Source organism: Pristiophorus japonicus, chromosome 1, assembly GCF_044704955.1.
Source record: "Pristiophorus japonicus isolate sPriJap1 chromosome 1, sPriJap1.hap1, whole genome shotgun sequence".
NCBI lineage: Eukaryota > Metazoa > Chordata > Chondrichthyes > Pristiophoridae > Pristiophorus > Pristiophorus japonicus.
The window spans coordinates 219824841-219847058 of NC_091977.1; the positions used below are offsets into that span (position 1 = coordinate 219824841).

The 22218-nt window shown below is 45.5% G+C and overlaps 1 protein-coding gene across 5 annotated transcripts in view; it reads right to left on the reverse strand.

Annotated features, from left to right (window-relative positions):
* cntln (centlein, centrosomal protein) overlaps positions 1-22218 on the reverse strand; it is a 559253-nt gene that overhangs the window by 409644 nt on the left and 127391 nt on the right. For all 5 annotated transcript variants that reach the window (XM_070886555.1, XM_070886564.1, XM_070886537.1 and 2 more), the window contains 2 exons: positions 21856-22018; positions 18605-18799 (listed from right to left, as the gene is read on the reverse strand). In XM_070886555.1, the coding sequence (XP_070742656.1) occupies positions 18605-18799; positions 21856-22018 (358 nt within the window). The remainder of the gene's footprint in view (positions 1-18604; positions 18800-21855; positions 22019-22218) is intronic.

Below are 22218 nucleotides of genomic sequence, written 5' to 3' on the forward strand. Positions count from 1 at the left end.
TACAAGGGTGGAGATGGTAGGAGAGAAGGGAAGTCGGAGGTTATCCTTGCAAACCAGGATGTACCTTCTGTTGCTTAGGCCCGAAGCTCTGGAATTTCCTCACTAAACCTCTCCGCCTCTCTTTCCAGCGACACCAACAATTTGCAGGCTCACAGTTTCAAATTTCAATACAAAATTTTGCATCCATTTGCTCAACACGAAGCGTATTAAAATATATCGAGTATATATATCATCCCATCATCATCATAGGCGGTCCCTCGTGTATGTATATATATATACACACACACACACAAAGTATATATACACATACTGTATATAAACATAAAAGGCCAGTTCTCCAGCCAAAAGAAACCTATATTTATGGAAGTTATTCACACCTACAAGCTGGATGTTGTTGGAGGGAAGGGGAAACAGATAAGCAGGGAGCTTGAAGGATATTGTTTTTGAAAGTTTGGGAAATGTTACAATAGATAGTGAAATTTAAAAAAAAAATTTTAAATGAGAGAAATGGAATAAGCAGGAATAATGGGTTAACGTTTCATTTAAAATCCTCATTTAAAAAAATTTGTTAAAAGCAACTCACGACATTTCAGTAGATTTCTGACTATAAACATAGAAACATGGGCTCAATTTTGGCCAGGAGTTGCTCCGTTTTTTTTTTGAGTAGGCTGCTTTTTCTGGTGTAACTTAAAAATCCCCAGTTTCCCCAATCAATTTGCACCAGCGTAACTCACTTAATTACGTTTTTTCAGGTTAGTTTTTTTCTCTCAAAAGGGGGCGTTACCAGCCACCTACACCAATTCTGCCCATTTAGGCAACTTTGGCCAGCTAATAGTTACTCCATTTCTACTTAGGTCAGCGTATGTGGCCACCTCAGAAAACCCTTGTGGAGAGATTTTTAAAAAATCGGTGCAGATAAGTACATCGGAGGCCATTCGGCCTGGGATAGGGGCGGGAAGCGGAGAGGACCTGAACAAACCAAGCCTGACCCTAAGCAATGTTTTCAAACAAAAACTAACAATTCTATAAGAAATAAAAAATTAATGTCCTACCTTCATCTTCAAACTGCAATTCACCTTTCTGCACTCGGGACTGGAAGGCAGCGGGCCGGTGTGGGAGGCCATTCGGCCTGGGCTAGGGGACGGACAACGCACTGGGAGGCCACTCAGCCTGGGCTATGGAACTGGCCAGCATCAGGGCCCAAAGAGTGGCTGCAATTCAACGGAGAGGTGGGGGGGGGGGAGTGGAGGGAGCGACCTGGCAAGCATCGGGGGCCAGAGAGAGGAGGCTGCAATTCAAAGAAGTCTGGGGGGCAAGGGAGGGAGGGCACAAGATTCAAGGGGGGAGGGGAGGAGGAGGGAGAAAGAGGTCACAGGACTCAAGGGGGAGGGGGTTAGGGAGAGAGTAGAGGACAAAAGACCTGTGGGTGTGGTCCATCCATACAGACCTTGGTGTTGGGGGGGGGGGGGGAGGGGGGGGGGGGGAGGAGGAGGAAAGAGAGAGAACTGCAAACCTGTTCTGCCTGCTTTGCTGCCGTTTTGACCTTCTTTGAAAGTTTAACTAAGTATGGGGGCAATATTGACAATGCCATACCTTATGCGAGCGTTCTGCATCATTGTGCTACATAGGAGACAATTGATTAGAACTCATCACATCAGGAACATCAGAGCCTGTAGGCTGCTGGGCAGGAAGCCTTACCCACCTTGGTAATTTCGAGTCAGGCATTCGTACCTGCACCTGAGTGATGCAGAATGTGTCAGAAGGCTGCGTTTCTGCAGAGAAGTTGTCCGTGAGATCTGTAAGTTGCTAAGGCCAGGCCTGCAGCCAAGAAGCGTCAGGTGGACTGCTTTGTCAGTTGAAGTGACGGTTACAGCTGCATTTTCATTCTATGCTTCCGGATCGTTTCAAGCTACAACTGGAGATGTGTGTATCATCTCTCAACATGCAATACATGTCTCCATTCGCCAGGTCACGGCTACAGTGTATGCGCAGAGGAATGACTTCATCAAGTTCCCAATGACCGCCCAAGCAATCCATGACAGGGCTGTGGGGTTCTCAAGGATTGCTGGCTTCCCAAAAGGTAAAGGGCTGCATTGATTGTACCCACATCGCCTTGAGAGCACCTTTGGAGGATTCCGAACTGTCCAGGAATAGAAAAGGCCTCCACTCCATTAATGTGCAGCTCGTGTGTGACAACATGCATCGCATCATGTCAGTCGATGCAAGATATCCTGGCAGCACCCTTGATGTGTTCATCCTACGCGACAGCATTATATCTGCCATGTTTCAGCAGCAGCCAGAAGGGCAGAGCTGGCGACTGGGAAACAAAGGGTAAGGCCTCGCCACCTGGTTCATGATGCCCCTACGCATAACCCGGACGGAAGCTGACCGTCAATACATGTCGCACATTACAACGCGCAGCATCATAGAGAGGACCATTGACATCTTGAAACAGCATTTCCGATGACTGGACCATTCCGGAGGCTACTTGCAATACTCCCCTGAGATTGTCGGTCAGTTCACTGTTGTGTGCTGCATAACTTAGCCATCATGAGGCAGCAGGAACTGGTAGTGGAAGACCCACCTGCGGTGAGAGTGGGTGATGATAATGATGTGGAAGATGCAGGTGACGAGCAGGAGGAGGAGGAGGATGATGACGAGGATGATGAAACCATGCAAGTGCCTGAGGCCAGAGCACGACAGCAGAGGAGGGCGGGTCATCATGCTCCTTCAAAGATTGCTCGAGCCTTGCGCCAGCAGCACATCCGTGAACGCTTTACTGATGCCTGAGGGCTCGGCGACAACTATTCCACATGGACATGTTTATTTTTTGAAGCTGTTCCATAATGTTTTGTTGTGTTAATGGGACATGATTCAGTTTTAATGTAAAATATATTTTATTCAAAAGTTTACAATATACTTAACTTTATTGTATTAAAATTATTCTTGTATCAAACTACTTTAAAATGATTCTTTAAGATCACTTAAAGACTTTAAGATCACTTATAAACTTGTAAATTTACACAACTTACAAAAAACGATCAATTTGAAAACAGTTACAACAATAACAACAACAGCAGCAAAGACAGGCTGCACCCATCTCATCCCCTTGAGTTTAATACCACCTGCCCGCTGCGCTTGGTCTTGTACTCGCCACCACACCTGCCCGCAGGCGGTGGTGCAGTGATTTTGGGCTTGGTACCAAGCTTATTCCTTCTAACATCTCAGTTAATACGCACTTCTTGATGGGGGGGGGGGGGGGGGGGGTGCGGTCAGGTGGTAATGTGGAGGGCCCGGTTTGGGTCTCTTCAGAGGCTGGTATGGAGATTGCAGTGGGAGTGGCAGTTGATTCTGTCAATGGGCTCATGGTCCGGGTGTGTTCCCTTATTGCAGCAGCTAACTCACACATTCCCTCCCTGATGGCCTGTGTCATTGACAGTGCCGTCCTTTCCACTACCTTTGACATTCCCTCCCTCAAGGCCACTATTCCCTCACTGATGCTCCCGGACATCGTTCCCATTTCCCGTGCCATTGCTGTTACTTCTCCCGAAAGTCGCGCTAACCTCATCACTCATCACACCGATAGTGTCTAGGAGTGATCGGGTAAGGTCAATGCTCTCCGCACTCATTGCCATCATCTGAACTAATCTGTTACATCCTGCATCTCAGGAGAGCGTGGGTGATATCTCCTTCCCCTCATCCTGGATCTGCCTCATGGCATCCCAGTGGGACCCGCAGCCTCGGACGGTGGAGTCCTGGGTGTTATTTGCTGCAGCCCACTACTGGAACTTGCAACCTCGGAATGTGTGAAACCATGGAATGTCCCATCAGAACTAAAACCACTAGTCACGGAAGGGGAGAAACCATGGAATGTCCCACCAGTACTCAAAACACGAGTCACGGAAGGGGCTGGCAACTCCAAGAACTGCACATGCTCCATATTCAGTAGCTAAGTGGCAGCTTCATCCAGCTGATGCAACTCCCTCTCACCCCCATGTTGGTCTGGAGGGTTGGATTGGAAGATGTTCTCCTCTTCAGGCTCGTCCGCGTCTGAATCTTCTTCTGGATCTTCAGGATTGGCCTCAGGTTCTGCATAATATAACAGAACAGTCAAATGATTAGCAGCAGAAGAGGGGGCAGAATGGGTGGCATGAGTAGGCTCACACATAGCAGGCCAGGCAGCAGGTTGATTTGAAGGGCTACGATGAATTTTCAGGACTTACTCTCTCCCTCGCGTGTGGGCCCAGCTTGTGCAGTACTGATTGTTTTTCTCCAGGCAGGACCCATCAAAGCAGCGACCCTCTCTTCCAGGGCTGTCAGTGCGTGCAGATTTGGCGGGCCTCCTCCTGTTCGAGTTCTTTCCCTTTTGTTGTGGGACAATTTCTTCTGCAAAGATGAAAATGCAACTTTTTAGAGAGGGTGTCTTTCTGCTGGGTGGGACATATACAGCTGGTCACAGTTATAATTGCAATTGCATTGAATAAATGAAAATATTACTTACACTAACTACTTAACCAAGGTCCTGCCATTTCTTTTTACACTGGCTTCCAGATCTCTTGGTGTTACTGCGCAGAAATCTTCTGCAACTTGGTTCCAGCGTTTCTTCATTTCTTTGGGTGGCACTTTTATGTGCTCCCTGCTGGTATCCAGCTCCTGCCATCAGGTCTCAATGACATTAACTAGTGCCTCCACTTCTTCCAGCAAGAAATTCTTTGTTCTTGGTCCACGTTGCTGCAGCAGCTCTGAGACACTCACAGACAGCACCTTTCCAACGCTCTTAGACACAGTACTGATTTTGCATGCAGCAGTGATTTTCCTACTACAGCACTCCTTCTGGCACAAAGACACAAGCAGCTCTTTAAAAATGGCCGATTGCCAACTTGCAACACTACTGCATGTGCGCGATCACCACCATTCTCCACTGCGCATGTGCAGATGTCCCGGCACATTTTCCAGCGCAGAACACAGGCTGCATCCCTCCGAGTCGACTGGCCACGCTGCGTGGCTGCAGTGAAGAGGCCAGACAGCGGCCAAAGCTGCAATATTTTTTTCCAGCGCATCTCCGAACGTACATAAGCGGCGCAACTCGAATAAATACGCTGAAAAACGGGCTCGGCTAAAATTGGGCCTATAGAATCTGGACACAGGAGGCCACCACTGGACTAACAAGTCTGTGTAAACTCTCCCACTGGAGATGCCGACTCAAATCTAATTTTCTCCACCATCTCCAGAACCCCTTTACCTTCTCCCAGTTCAAACACTTACACAATTCATTCTTAAATGATTTTATAGTCTCTGCTTCAATAGCCACTTCTGGCAATGCATTCATTGTTCTAATGACTCCCTGTAATAACATTTCTTTTAACTTTCCTCTTTGTTCCTTGAATATTAACTGTCAGTCTATGCCCCTTGTTATCAATTCACCAACTCGTGGACAATTTTTCACTATTGATTTTCTTAAAACCTTTCATTATTTACAAAATCTCTATTAGAGCTCATGCTGCATTTTGAAGCCATTCTTTATAGAGACATAGAATTTTGCAGCACAGGAAGCCTTTCAGGTCATCCTGCCTATGCCAGCTCTTTGAAAGAGCTATCCAATTAGTCCCACTCCCCGTTCTTTCCCCATAGCCCTGCAGTATTTTTCCTCTTCAAGTATATATCCAATTCATAACTGCAGTCTCTCATTCCTGGTTACATTTTAGTGACTTTTTGCTGTACCCTTTCCAGGACTCCAAAATCCTTCCTATAATGGGGTGCCAAGAACTGCGCACAATAATCCAACTATAGCTTAACCAACATCTTGTACAAATTCAGCATAATTTCTTTATACATCAAATATAAATCAGAATCCTATTTGCCTTTTTTGTGGTCTTTCCAACCTGCACTCCCACCTGTAAAAATCTATGGACTAGAACCTCCACTTTCTTTGCATGCTGAAATGACATACAACACCCATTTTGGCACAAAATGGAAGCTGACGGGCATTTTTAGGAAACTTATCGCCGAGCGTTACTTTCCCAATGTGTTTAACGCCGGGAAAAAATATTACCGCCCGCTTCTTTTGGGCGGAATCATCAGAATGGGCGAAATCAACACCCATAATATCGCCCAGCATTACTTTCCACACGGAATTAACGCCGAGATTCAATACCGCCTGCCCACTTTTTTTTGCCGTAAAGAGCACATTTGGCAAAACTAACGCCCAGGAGATTGCCCGTCACTTTCACCACCTTGCACACATATCGCCCACAATATCGCTCGCCCAAAAAACCGCCCAGAAAAAGTGGAACTGTTCTGAACGAATGCCAGCGGTGTGGCTGCCATTTTTTTTTAAATCGCAGGTCGCTTCATTCAAAAGGCGGCTTCAACTTCGGAGGAATGTGCATTGACAAAGTTCTTCTCAGGTGAAGTGAACATCTCAACAGACATATTTTGAGACTCTGGATTATTGGGGCTTTACTCCAGGTGTATTTTAGTGAGGAAATAATTGTTTCTGATCAATGGCTATTATACTTTGAATGCAATGGGGCCAGCAAACAATAAGTGTGCTTAAGCAGCGCTTCAGATGTCTTGATCACTCAGGAGGTGAACTACAGTACAACCCTGAGCAAGTAAGTAAATTTGTGGTTGTGTGCTCGATGCTGCACAGCCTGGCTATCATGAGGGGCCAAGAATTGCCAGAAGGCACTGATGCTCCACCTTAGGAGAGAGAGGAAGAGGACGACGAGGGGCTGGATGCTGACCGAGGGCCAGACAACCATGCCACGACCCCCTCCAGACCACAGGAAAGGGCCCGTGATGGCTACATAGCTGCAAGACTCTTGCGTGAGGAGCCGAGATCTGAACGATTTGCCTGAAAGAGCGTTGATGTGAGTGACAATGCTGACACACTGCTGTGTGTGTGAACGAACCACAGACATCAATGGTGCCCATCACCTTGGTTCCAGTTAAAGTTTACATTGATTGATGTTAATATGAAAGGGTTAAATACAACTTAAGAAATCATCAGTGTGTAACGGTCCAGCTATCTGAGACATCGCGCAACAAGGTTATGTTCAATAAAAAAAATTTATACCAACACTGGTCTGAAATCATAAGTATCACAGGCAATAACACCTAACCCCCGCCCAGGCTCCACTTTTTCCACCATTGACATCAATCAAATGTTCAACATGTCCAGTGAACAGAATACAAAGGCAAAGCAGGAGGGTGGTCCCGAGTCCCCATATATCACAACAAATTGCATACGCCTAGATGGAGATATAACACAGCCATTACCTGGGAACATGCACCTCACTTTCCTTCTCCCCTCCCCTTCTTGTCCCCACCTCGACCCCTTCCCCTCCTTGCTCCATGACGCCTGGCCAAGGAGCTCCTCAGGCGGTGCCTCATTGCGGGGTATGAAAGCAGATGCTGTCGTTGCACGGGTATGGGAGCGGGGAAGTGCCGAGGGGGCAACATGCAGAAGCAGGATCTTGGTCCTTGCTCTCATCTGTCGTTCGCAGTGGTGGTGCGGAACCTCGGGATGGAGTGCCGCGCTCGGGGACCACTGGGAGGCCTGTGCCAGCAGTATTCCTGGCTATCGCATCCAGGGCCTCTGCCATCCGCGGAATGTACTCGGTCATGGTGGTCAGCTGTTGGGATATGCCCCCCAATGCTTCGATGAGCTGGTCACCAATGTCTACAGTCCTCATGAACAACTGTACCATCGCTCTGCTGTCATGTGGCATTCGTGGAACAGACCTGCCGCGTCCACGAGACCTCTGCGGGGTTGGCGCCATCCTAGGGACAAATGGGGTTCCCTGTGGCGAGGTGTTTGGGGCTGGTACCTCCAGGCTGGAGGCAGGAATGACCAGAGGACCACGAGATTGCCTTGGGGTGGAATGGCTTCTAGAGCGTGGCAATGCAGGTTCCTCAAAATCCGCGCTCTCATCCATGGAGAACAGACCCAGCGGATTGACAGGTAAGAATCGGAGCTCCTCAGCACCAGATGTTGGATCGTCCAGAGATTCGGCCCCACGCCCCCATCCTCTGGCCTCTGTGGTCTTGCCTTGGCTGAACTGCGAAACACAAATGAGGTTATTAGAGGAGGTGGTGCTGGGGTCACAATGTGAATCCAGTGCGACACACAGCTTATGCACGACAAAAGCACCACTGCTCTCAAAATCATCGCAGACTTCACATTTCAAGACCATCAACACATTTGCATTGCAATGATTTTCATTCGGCCATCAATATTTCTATGACAATTTTAGAAATCATCATATATGATTGTTCCGATATGAATGGGTGTGGCATCATTGACTTCACATCACGCAATGGTGTAAGCTTTACTCACGTGGCATCACTTCAGGGTCTGCCGATGCATCTGTGGCTGTCCGGAGGTGCTTCCCCACGAGTGCGAGCACCCGCTCCTCCATCTCAGTGATGTCGCTGGTGACTGGTGGCCCCCCACCCATTCGCCTCTGCATGGACCTCATCGTCGACAGCTTCTTCTGTAAAAGCTGACAGGACGACATGGCATGAGATCATTGCATATCATTGCTAGGTACTGTCACAGAGACTGATACAGTGCATAACCGACAGATGTAATCATGATTATTATGAAAATTATCACCCTTTACCGAAAGTCGTACACCGTGACCGCAGGCTTTGAGTAAGACATTCCCGGTAGAAGTTAAAGACCTCACATCTGATGATAGTCACTCATGACTGTTGCAAATCAAATTATATAAATACATAAGTGGATGTAAATCAATGTAATACTTACTTTTGCAAATTCCACAAGGTCGTTCCATCGTTTGCGGCACTGGTTGCCCTCATGAACCTCGTTGGTTGCTGACGAGACCACCTCTGCCAAGTCGGTCCATATCCTCTGGTCAGCCTTTGGGGTGGGCTTCCTATGCCCACCCTGTGTCAAATCACCCCAGAATAACTCGACCTCCGGCAGGAGGAAGCCTCGTCTGAGAACCTCCTGGCTCTTTTGCGACCTCCAATGTGCTCCTCTCCCACCTCACTGCTCTCTCCAGCGTCAGTCTCCACAGCGTGCTGTGATGCCACCTCCTCTCTCTCCATTATAGGAAAAATTTGGGCAAATATGTGGCTGGTAACAGCTAATTTTTGTTTGCCGACTTGCTGTGAAGCTCTAAAATCTCCCTCCTTCCTCCCAAAGCAGCCACACCACACCCAGCCACGCTTTCAGTCCCTCTGAGCTCCCTCTCTCTCTGTCTCCTCTTCTGCGCATGTCATGATGACCCTTGACCTCCTGAATCACGGGAATCGAGCGTTGCCATGCTGTTGCTAAGGACGGCCACACTTTACGGCAGAAGGTCAGCGAGATTTAGCTCTAGTGCCCATTTCAAATCGCTCGCGGTAACGCCCATTTCCAAAAATGGAGACTAGGTGCTTTGAGAATGGACGAGAAGCCGGCGATCTGAAAATCCTTTTTTACTGCCCACGCCGGAAATATTGCCCATTTTGGGGCGATTAGCATAAAAGTGGAGGTTCTAGCCCCATGTGTCTGCAAAGAAATGAAAGATTTGTATTTCTATAGCACCTTTCACAACCACCGGCCATCCCAAAGCACTTTATAGCCAATTAAGTACTTTTGAAGTGTAGTCACTGTTGTAATGTAGGAAATGCGACAGTCAATTTGCGCACAGCAAGCTCCCACAAACAGCAACGTGATAATGCCCAGATAATTTTTTTTTAAAGTGATGTTAGTTGAGGAATAAATATTGGGCAAGACAGCAGCAAAAACTCCCCTGGCTCTTCAACTAGTGCCATGGGATCTTTTACATCCACCTGAGGGGGCAGAAGGGGCCTCAGTTTAATGTCTCATCCAAAAGACGGCACTTCCGACAGTGCAGTACTCCCATAGAAGGTACAGCAAGCAATTAGGAAGGCAAATGGTATGTTAGCCTTTATTGCAAGAGGGTTGGATTACAAGGAAGTCTTGTTGCAATTATATAGGGCTTTAGTGTGATCACACCTGGAGTAGAGTGTACAGTTTTGCTCTCCTTACCGAAAGGTATACTTGCCTTAGAAGGGATGCAACGAAGGTTCACTAGATTGATTTCTGGGATGAAAGGGCTGTCATATGAATAGAGATCAAGTAGAATGGGCCTATATTCTCTGGAGTTTAGAAGAATGAAGTGATTGCATGGGAACGTATAACATTTTTCGAGGGCTTGATAAGAGTAGGTGCTGAGACGCTGTTTCCCTTGGCTGGAGAGTCTAGAATTAGGGGGTCATGGTCTCAGGATAAGGGATCACCCATTTAGGACTGAGATGAGGAGACATTTCTTCATTCAGAGGGTTCTGAATCTTTGGAATTCTCTACCCAAGAAGGCTGTGGATGCTCAGGTGTTCGAATAGTCAAGGCTTAGATCAATAGATTTTTGGACACGAAAGGAATCAAGAGATAGGGAAATAGGACGGGAAAGTGGAGTTGATGCAGAAGATCAGCAGGGGATGGGACTAGCTGAAGTGCACTTGGAGAGCCGGCGTGGGCTCAATGGGCGGAATGGCTTCCGACTGTGCGGTAGCCATTCCGCGATTTTATTGAATGGTGACGCAGGCTCGAAGGGCCAGATGGCCTTCTCCTGCTCCTATTTTATATGTTCTTATAGTACTGCACTGGGCGTGTCAGCTAGAATTTGTGCACCCCGAGATCTCTCTGCTTCTGCACTCTTGACAATTGCACCCTTAAGGTATAGTTCCTTTCACTGTTCTTTTCCTCAAAATTAACTACTTCACATTTCTCTGCACTGAACTGCACCTGCCACCTATCTGCCCACTCTACTAACCTCTCCATATCCTCATGCATTCTTCCTTAGTTAGCCATGCCCCTAATTTGGTATAATTGAGGTCTAAATTTCACATTGTTACACGTTTTTCAGCTGTGAACCTGGTATAACAATGATGAATTTAGGAGTTTGGCGGTCTGTGCCCTATTCACACAGGCATCGTGGATGTGGGGGAACTGCTAAACTGGCCCGAGATGTGTTTAGGCATCCCAGGTGGCCTGAGGGGCCTGCATCTTGCACATTAACTGTAAAGGTTTTCAAAGTAATTTTTCTTGGAATCTGCAACAAACACAGTGTTCCAAAGTTACGATCACTGAATGTATAACATTGAGATATTTTATACTGAATTCCTTTTCTTTTAAAAGCGTCAACATGTAACATCTTTGCTTGTGCTCCACTCCAAGCATTGTGAAGAAGCAAAGTGAAGATTGTTTGGTGGGAAATCAAAATGAATGTTCTCTGTTAGCAGTCATTGCTCACACCAATTGCATATTCACCAAGTGAATTAGCAACGGTTGGGAGATTTCTATCAATTAAATGGCTTGTGAGCATTAAATCAGGTCGTTATTGCAGGTGCATTGAGATTGGCTGATATTTTGTCCTTACCACTAACACATTCCTTACTCATGCAATCCAGCATGTTAATTAGTGGTTCGTGATGGCTAACAAAAAAGTGGTCTCTCCCACATTTAACATTTCAGCTGCCTGATGTAGTGCCAAGTAATTCAATGGCAATGTAGTCTGAAACATAGAAACATAGAAAATAGGTGCAGGAGTAGGCCATTCAGCCATTCAATAAGATCATTCAGCTCAGTACCCTTTCCTGCTTTCTCTCCATACCCCTTGATCCCTTTAGCCGTACTGGCCACATCTAACTCCCTCTTGAATATATCTAACGAACTGGCATCAACAACTCTCTGCGTAGAGAATTCCACAGGTTAACAACTGAGTGAAGAAGTTTCTCCTCATCTTGGTCCAAAATGGCTTACCCCTTATCCTTAGACTATGTCCCCTGGTTCTAGACATTCCCAACATCGGAGACATTCTTCCTGCATCTAACCTGTCCCGTCCCATCAGAATTTTATACGTTTCTATGAGGTCCCCTCTCATTCTTCTGAACTCCAGTGAACACAGGCCCAGTCGATCCAGTCTCTCCTCATATGTCAGTCCTGCCATCCCAGGAATAAGTCTGATGAACCTTCGCTGCACTCCCTCAATAGCAAGAACATCCTTCCTCAGATTAGGAGACTAAAACTGAACACAATATTCCAGGTGAGGCTTCACCAAGGCCCTGTACAACTGCAGTAAGACCTCTCTGCTCCTATACTTAAATCCCTTAGCTATGAAGGCCTGAATTGTCTTTATTGTTAGTAAGTTAATTACATCGTGTTGGAGCCCTTCCACACTACAAACGATGAAATGCTACAACTGTCCATTTCATGCAACTAAAACACTGACACCTTGGCCTGGAATTGGCGGTCCAGATGACGGCAAACTGGCAGCGTTCGCCGTGAACATGCCTTCGAAACTGACCGCAACTTCAGAATTTAGCACATGCTCAGCCTAATGTGGAAATCCTGAAGTTGCGGTCAGTCATTGACTGCTCCTCCACAGGCTGCGCTGTAACTCCCCGCCCCCACCATGCTCATAAAGCCGGCAATCAGTGAAATTGCTCAAATCACGGAAACTGATGAAAACTTCGGCTTTTCAGCAGTAATTACGCCGTTAAACACCCCATTAAAAGTTAGACCCAAAGGCATTAGGGGTTTTAACAGCGTATTGACTGCTAAACAAAGATTAAGGCTCTGAAAAACTAATTTTAATTTTGTGCAGTGTCAAACTTATCCATTTTAATAAAAAATGTAAATTTTTAAGACACTTTGGACCCAAGTTTCCACACGATAAAAAACGGGCACCCCTCCGAGCTGGGCGCCCGTTTTTCGCGCCTAAAAAAAAACTCGATTCTGGAGCGTTCTGCAGCTTCTTGTCTGCCTGGCGCGGCGGCCAAGGGGGCGGAGCCGACACTCGCGCCGATCTTTTAAGTGGGAGGGGGCGGGTACTATTTAAATTCGTTTTTTTCCTGCCGGCAACGCTGCGCGTGCGCGTTGGAGCGTTCGCGCATGCTCAGTGTGAAAAAAACATTGGCACTCAGCCATTTTTGTAGTTCTTTGTAGCTGTTTAATTTTTGAAAATTTTTTTAATAAAAGCACAGTGCCATCAGCACTTGCAGCCTTCTCACTGTCTCCTTCCCTCCTCCCCCGCGGGAAGAACGGGCGCCTCCTCCCCCCCCCGCGGGAAGAACGGGCGCCTCCTCTCCCCCTCGCGGGAAGAACGGGTGCCTCCTCCCCCCCGCCCCCCCACGGGAAACAACGGGCGCCTCCTCTCCCCCACCCCCCCGCGGGAAGAACGGGCACCTCCTATCCCCCCGCGGGAAGAACGGGCGCCTCTCCCCCCCCCCCCGCCCCGTGGGAAAGAACGGGCGCCTCCTCTCCCCTCCCACCCCACCGCGGGAAGAACGGGCGCCTCTTTTCCACCCCCCCTCGCGGGAAAGAACGGGCGCCTCCTCTCCCCTCCCCGCCCCCCCCCCCCACCGCGGGAAGAACGGGCGCCTCAGGCTGACTGCAGCATTCTCTGTGCCTGAAGCACTTTCACACAGGTAGGAAGATGGTTTATTTAATCTTTTCTTTGCTTATAAATGTTTATTCAGGTTGGATTTATTTGTATAATATTTGTAGAAGTATAAATAAGGATTTATTGTATAATTTAATGAGTTCTCCCCCGCCCGCCCCCCACCTCGTTCTGGACGCCTAATTTGTAACCTGCGCCTGATTTTTTAATGTGTAGAACAGGTTTTTTCAGTTCTACAAAAATCTTCACTTGCTCCATTCTAACTTAGTTTGGAGTAAGTTTTCACTGTGGAAACTTTGAAATCAGGCGTCAGTGGCCGGACACGCCCCCTTTTGAAGAAAAAATTCTGTTCCAAAGTAGAACTGTTCTACCTGACTAGAACTGCAGAAAAAAAAAGTGGAGAATTGCGATTTCTAAGATAGTCCGTTCTCCACCAGTTGCTCCTAAAAATCAGGTGCAAATCATGTGGAAACTTGGGCCCATAAAAACAAAATTAAAAGTTTGTTCATCTTTATTTTAGGTTTACCTTTTCCCTATGCGAGAGCCCCAATTTTTGTTTTGCTCTCTAACATTTTTTAACATTTAGAATTTTAACAACTTACCCACTTCCTGGTACGCTGGCTGTGAGAATTCTGCATTTTGATTGGTTGCGGTGACAGCTTGAAGACGTCACAGCTGCTCACACTGTGGGATCCCCACTATACTAGGTTGATTTCAATTACGCAGCGGAAAACCCGAACTTCGACACAGAGATCGCAAGATCTTTGTGCGAAACTTACTGCGGGGCCAGCAGCAAATGCCTTTGCTTTGCTGCTGACCACAAATTCTGGGTCCCTCAGACAGATTCTTTTCTCAATATTGACTTTTGCTGTTACAGATTAATTTTAAAAGAAATCATCATTAATCTAAGTGTCAATGCAACTGATTTACTAAAATTAGAGCTGTTTGAAACCTAATCTGGACTTTTCACTTATTTTAACATTAACACCTCACTGTACAATATCCAGAGATGAGCACAGGTTATAACTATTAACAGGGTAAAGTAGACACAACACATAGGCAGATAGACAGGAGCATCCACAACTTCTTCCGTGCCTAATAGAAATTATAACAATTTGATTATTTAATTTGCAAAATATGGAACTAACATTTATAGTGTGCATTATATTTCAACAAAACTGTTCATTATACGCAACACCCATGAACAATTCACACAGCATGGACTATAATCAACCTTCACTAAATCCTACTAAGCACTTTCGTGCTGCATTGTATATCTTTAAAAACAACTACTTGGCAGCACCAGTCGCCAACATTCAGAGCCTACAATTTCTAACTATGCAGCCAGAAATATAAGCACGGTGGTGAATTCTAAGCTAATGTTTTATATCAGACACAATTTAAATATGGAGGGGTGCAGCATGTCTGAACCGGGTGGCACACATGCCTGGCCTGCCAGAGAAAGGCAGCCTAAGGAACACCCAAAATTGGTCCACCAGCCTCATCGTAAGATCTCGGGTGAGCTGCTGCCACCATTTGCGGCTCCGGAGGCCGTTCACCCGTTGCCAGAGATCCAAATGTGGGCTGCCCTGGGGGACGGAAGGGGGGTAGGGAGAGTGGGAGGCGAGTGATCGCAGGGAAGCTGCAACTTTCCTGAGTGCTGCGGAACCTGGAGGGGGTGCACTCCTGCTCCTCCTACTCACCTTTCTGATGGCGGCCACTTGCTAGGCCACATCCACACTCGCATTTTCTGAGCAGAGCAAATCCACTGCTTGCTCCTCTCGGGGTAGCCCAATTGCAGAGGTGTCTGACAACAGGCGAAAAGACCCTTGCAATTACTAATGAGCGGCCTTGCACCTGTTTTAGGCAGCTGCCCCGAACATCTGACAAATGACCCAACCCAGTATCGGTGCAATTTCGTTGGGGTGCAGGGTACTGGTCCCCGAAATTGGTCTTCATTTAATACTCCTGAAATGGGTGCAACAAGGTCCAATTTCTCTCCCAAAATATTCATCCCTCATTCAGCTTCCCACTTAATAGAAATGGAATAAACATGAGGGTCAAATTCCTCTGGTCAAATTTAACAAAACAGCCAATGCGGTGTAAAAGAAGAAGAATTTCATCCCAATAAACTCAGCAGAATGCTTGAACACCATGCCATGAAATAAACTCTAGCGGTAAATGATCAAATGTCACCTGGAGAACTATGTTTAACATTTCACTAATCCACATCAATTATGTACATATTTTGTGCCATTTGTAACAAGATTTTTTTTACATTTTCGTCTGTTATCCTTCCACTTTAACTTAATTCACTTTAAATGTGTTCCTTCAGCTAGCAGAGTAAATAACAGGCTGCATACTCAGTGCTGAGTTACTCCACAGGTCAGCTGGCAGGAACTGCATTTCCCATCAGTACCACTTCCCATGCAACCTAGTTTCCCGGTCGAAGACTGATTATCTCTCACATGAACAGTTGGCAGGTGAGAATGTTGACCTCTACTGAGACTTAACCACAAGAAACAGTTCTTACAACCAACATATTTAAAATTATTAGTGTACTGTCAAGTTGAAATAGAATTTTAAATTAGATCAGAATACACTCACCCTGTCAGACACTATGAATTAGTAATTGGAAGTGTATTCTACAATAGCACAGCTGAAAGAAAAACTACATATTGATATCACCTTTGATGTAAGCAGGTTAAAGAAAAACAAAAAAGCAAGCATAACCGACCAAACACTCATTGAATATCATCTGTAAATACGATTAAATATTTATCAAACATGATGCCCTGTTGGTGCCCTCTATCCCACCCATCAAAATGTAAAGGATTTTCAATAGGAATCATGCATGAGAACAGGTATGGAAATTATAACTATTTCATTAAGACATGTACTCATTAAATCTACATGGCAATTATCGAGACTCTCAAGAGGTTTTAGTTATCAAAGACCACTGTATTTTTGTTTGTCATTTTTCACACGGGTCTGGTAACAACCCTCAAAAAATTTACAGAAGATAAATTAATGATTCAAATATAGTCGAGCAGAATGTTATTTCTCTCTATTCAAAAGGGTGACTGACCAGTGAACTGGTCAATTTGGCTCATTTAGTAGTCCTCTTGTCTCAGAATGAGATGGATGTGGGTGCAAGCCCCACTTCATGACTCGAGCACATATTCTAGCCCTGCTTAGCATAGAGGGAGATGCAGCCCTCTGGATAAAATGTTAAACTGAAGTCCCATCTGACTATTTTGGTGCTTCAGGTAGAAGTTAATGATTCTACTAAGGGAAGAGCAGCAGGTTCTCCCAGTGAGTTAGCAAACATTTTCCCCTCAGTCATTCGTTTCCTTGCTGCTTGTGGATCCTTGTGTGTAAAAACAGCTACTGTGTCCAAGTGCTTCACAACAAAGACATTTCAAAGTAATTCGCAATATTTGCAAGATGCAAGTCCATTCTTCAGTTTAGCCAGTCACACAAACCCAACAGTCAAATAGGTAAGAAACTACCTTTTATTTGAAGATGTACATATTGGCCCCGAGATTCCGATGGCACCATTGCACTGCCCACCTTCTAGTGGTGGCAGTGAACCCTGGGTGTAAGATGCAGGGTCAGCCAATCTACACATGCAGAGGCATGCAGACCTGTCTAAGTACAACCCAAGACACCTCAGATATGCTGAGGGCGGGTGGCAACCTGGGCAAGAGGCAAGATTTCGGCCATGAATGTCAAAAGTGGCGGGGCGGGGGAGAACTAGGGTGGGAGTAGGGCCAAATTAGAAAAGGAATGGGATGAGGCAGAGGAGGACTGGGAGCAAGCAAAAAAAATGAGAAAATACCAGGAGGAGACGCAGAGGTGCAGCAGCAAGATATAAAACCTTAAAGAAGCAATGACAGCATTGGTAGAAGCAAGCAACCTACGCAACAAGGATGGCAGTCAGATCAAAGAAACAAACAGCAAACTTCAGACACTTAAATCCCATGATTCACTGACCTGCAGGAAGGGGTTTAATGACCTCACTAGTGTAGCCAAGGTAACCAACTGCTCCGCCTGCACCATCACCCCCACCCGTCCTTGCAGTCTCTTTATGTATGGCGATCCTTCATTCATTCCCCTCATGATGCCAGAGATGAAAGTGTGATCTGGCATCAGGGAACAAACATTCCACAGAAGTTAGCCTCTGGGTCTATACCCTGCGGACTGCCAGCACGGTCTGTCGACTGTGATAGAAGGGTGATTCCCAGAGTGTGTTGTTCTCCTTTGATACAGCCTTATCCCATGTACCTCTGTTATTCTTCATCCATCATTGGACATATATGGAGATACCTGTAGTGAACACCATGGTAAAGGCTCCTTTACCAAGAGCAGGGAGCAAATGATTTCCCCACCTGAAGCTGCTGAAAGACAGCATGCAGAATCCTTTGACAGTGCCACAACTGAGAAAAGACTTTTCTAATGGCTTCAGAAGATGACACTTGAGACAACATTCATAGACATTCGAAGCCTGCGAACTCAACCACTTCCGGGTTTGAGGCTCACGTGGGTAACTTAACCACATTTCCACAAGCTTAACTTAAGTCAGGTAAAATTCTGGTACAAATGCCACAATTTCTGGGATAGCTGCTTTGACCCTCATTATCCTGTCAGATGTAAACATGCTCCATTTTGGGATAAGAGGCATCTTCTGCCAGCAGCCAATTCTAAAACAGGTGCAACTGGCTTTTCCAGTCTCCTGCATCGGAACTATACCACTTTTGCACGATTAAAAATTCAAAATTTAAGCTTTGAAAAAAACAAAGATGGAAATCTCCCCCTGCCTGGAAGTAATTCAAAAAATAATGAGATGTAAAATGACATTTAAAACCATAAATTTAAATCCCAAGTATCCTTTGTGGATCGTTTCAACATTACTTATGTGGTGACAAGTTAGTATTCCCAGATGTATAGGGTAGAGTTTTGTTTAACAGCATTCCTGGTGTGAGGCCTTGGTAGCAGCAAGGGCAGGAGTAATGGCAGGGCTGTATCATGGTAGCCCCAATTTTCCAACCCCAACTCACCATTAGCCCCATCATTTCATAATGGGATTCTCTACAGCCACCCCCGCCCCCATTAGCGTTTTACCATGGCATGATACAGTGAACTGTTACTATCCAGCACCTTACCTGCTCAAAGCATCTAGCATTAGTCATATTTGTTGCAGATTGTTTAGAATCTAAAGCCTGTTGCAATTTTCCAAGAAGCTGGCTTATTTGTTGCTCCTTTTGATATAGTTGAGCTGTCAGGGAAACATGTCTTTGATGGTGCTGCGCCTCATTGGATTTCAATGCATCGTAACGCATATTCAGCTCGCTGTAGTGCTAACATAAAAATACATACCATCAGTACAGAATAGACACAGCGAGGATATTCACGTCGAGAGTGTTGAATAGTATATAACGTAATTCACGCAGGGTGAAAAGTTTGGCACCTTACAAAAGTCTAATTCACTCTTAAAATACCGCAGGGGTAGGCCAAGACAATACCGCGCACTCAGGTTGGAGATTGAGAACATAGAATCCTTTTTGGAGTAAGTTATTGATTGGATTAGGGGAACACGAGGTCACACGGGTGTAACCTACAACTCCTTGGACCATGGAGAATGTTGCCATTCAGCAATGCTCTCTTATTTACCACTGGTTGCCCAGATAATAGATGAAGTGGCTTGTTCCATCAAACAATGTATCTGTGGTTTGTTTTATGCTTCTGTGCATTGTCCCACCATTGATGGTCATGCCTTCAGCTGTCAAGGTCCAAAGATTTGGAATTCCCTTCCAAAACCTCTCCGCCTCTCTCTCCTCCTTTATGATGCTCTTTAAAGTCACCTATCCTCATATCTCCTAATGTCGCTCAGTGCCAAATTTTGTCTGATATCGTTCATGTGAAACACCTTGGGACACGTTACGATGTTAAAGATGCTATATAAGTGCAGGCTGTTGTGCACAGTTGATTGTCTAATGCTACTGATATCCCCAGGCCAGCCTGGAATGTGACCCTGTTGCAAAAAATTCAGAGTGATTGTGACCTTCAAAGCCACTAGCAGTGATGTGCCTGTGGTAATGTAGGAATGCAGCATAACTCCTGGGGGACTTCCTTTACGAAAAACTGTAGGTCAAGGTGGAGGTAGGAATGCCTTACCAAAAAACATAGGACTTGCTAGACGGAAAAAGACCAAGCTCCATCTATTTCACCTACCACCATTCTGGTATTCGTATGATACAATGATAATGAAGTTGTTGACTAAGCACACCACTCAATCGCCATCAATGGGTCTACAACAGAAGCAGACATGAGGCGAGGAAAACTCCAGTGGTGGAGAGCTTTGGGAACCACAAGTCCAAAGTCACCTGTTCCTTCCAAAACATGCTACACTTACCATATGCCATTGCTCACATTCCTCATCTTTTGTATCACAAAATATTATTTTCTGAAAGAAATCTATGCAATTTACATTTGAATGAATCAATAGTAACTGCTTCCACTATCTCTCTAGGGAGCCTGTTCCACAGAATGAACACTTGCTCATTGAAACAATGAGGGCAATGTTAACCTAACGGCGGGCCAGGTGCAATGCTGGATTTATACCCTGCCCGATTTTACTCTCCATTGAAGTCTTTGTGACAATAAGATTCAATGAAGACAAAACAATGAAACAACATTTAATATGCAAGAACATTTTCTGATATTTGGAGAAAGAAAATTAAGGTTTTGCAGTTGAAACCTACATTTTCCACAGGCTCATAGGAAATGACATTAGGATATCAGAATATTTTTAAGTGAGATTAGTGGGAAAGCGGGTTGTGTAGAGGACAGAGAGGCTGCAGAGATTTAGATAGGTTAAGCGAATGGGCTAAGTTTTGGCAGATGGAATACAATGTCGGAAAGTGTGAGGTCATCCACTTTGGGGGAAAAAAAAAAACAGTAAAAGGGAATATTATTTGAATGGGGAGAAATTACAACATGCTGAGGTGCGATCTCCCCATTCAAATAATATTCCCTTTTACTGTTTTTTTTCCCAAGGTGGATGACCTCACACTTTCCGACATTGTATTCCAGTTAGTTTGCAGGTGCAGCAGGTAATCAGGAAGGCGAATGGAATGTTGGCCTTCATTGCGAGAGGGATGAAGTACAAAAGCAGGGAGGTCCTGCTGCAACTGTATAGGGTATTGGTAAGGCCGCACCTGGAGCACTGCGTGCAGTTTTGGTCACCTTACTTAAGGAAGGATATACTGGCTTTGGAGGGGGTACAGAGACGATTCACTAGGCTGATTCTGGAGATGAGGGGGTTACCTTATGATGATAGATTGAGTAGACTGGGTCTTTACTCGTTGGAGTTCAGAAGGATGAGGGGTGATCTTATAGAAACATTTAAAATAATGAAAGGGATAGACAAGATAGAGGCAGAGAGGTTGTTTCCACTGGTCGGGGAGACTAGAACTAGGGGGCACAGCCTCAAAATACGGGGGAGCCAATTTAAAACCGAGTTGAGAAGGAATTTCTTCTCCCAGATGGTTGTGAATCTGTGGAATTCTCTGCCCAAGGAAGCAGTTGAGGCTAGCTCATTGAATGTATTCAAGTCACTGATAGATAGATTTTTAACCAATAAGGGAATTAAGGGTTACGGGGAGCGGGCGGGTAAGTGGAGCTGAGTCCACGGCCAGATCAGCCATGATCTTATTGAATGGCGGAGCAGGCTCGAAGGGCTAGATGGCCTACTCCTGTTCCTAATTCTTATGTTCTTATGTTCTTATGAGAGTTCCCTCTACAAGTTTCCCCACAGAAACAGCCCCCGCTGCCCCCCTACCCCCGGTGTCAACTTCTTGTTGGCTTCAAACTTATGATTCAGGCAAGTTTGGTTACATTTAGAAAGGTTAGAGAGAGGCTTGAGTACATATTGATCTAGCTCTCTCTCAAATAAAATAACTACATGGTTGAACAAAATAAAAACAGAAAATGCTGGAAATCTCAGCGGGTCAGGCAGCATCTGTGAAGAGAAGCAGAGTTAATGTTTCGGGCTGATCACCCTTCGTAAGAACAATACTGTTCATCTTTCCTTTATAAAGAGGGAAAAAGAATGCCAATTTTCGTTACCTCTCAAAAGCATACGGAAGTTCAACTCTTCAGACGGATTTCAAATAAAATATAAGTTCAGGAGTGTTTTTTTTAATTATTTTATTTTATAAACACATTGGGTAAATTTACAATGATTTGAATGGGATGAAAACCGGCCGGAGGGATCCTACGACGGGCCGGGGGGACCCACTGCACCAGATTATCTGCCATGTGAAGATGAAAATCAACCCCTTGTTTTCCCAAACCAGCAAGCAATTTTAAACCTTTCCAAATTTGCTTTACTTACAGGAATTGCACCACTTACTTTTTGGTAAGACTTAGTCTCCGAAGCATGAGCATTCTCCTGATTCCTCAACACCTTCTGTGTATCCAGGTTGAGCGCCTGAAGCTGTTGGATAAGTTCAGCTTGCTGAGCTGCGTGCTCAATGCTTTCTTTGTACAGACTCTGTAAATCCTGTAACTCCTCCCTGTATAATATATTTGTGAAGATACAAATAAGGTTATTGACAGTTGTGCAAGAGCTGCTAAAGATGCCGACAGTCAATCGGAAATTCGACAATCCAAGTACCTTAGCATCAGTAATGTCAGCCAGATTGGAAAATAGTCCAGAACTATCATCACAAATATTTTTTTCATAAATCTCAAAACAATGTGCAGAGAATTCATT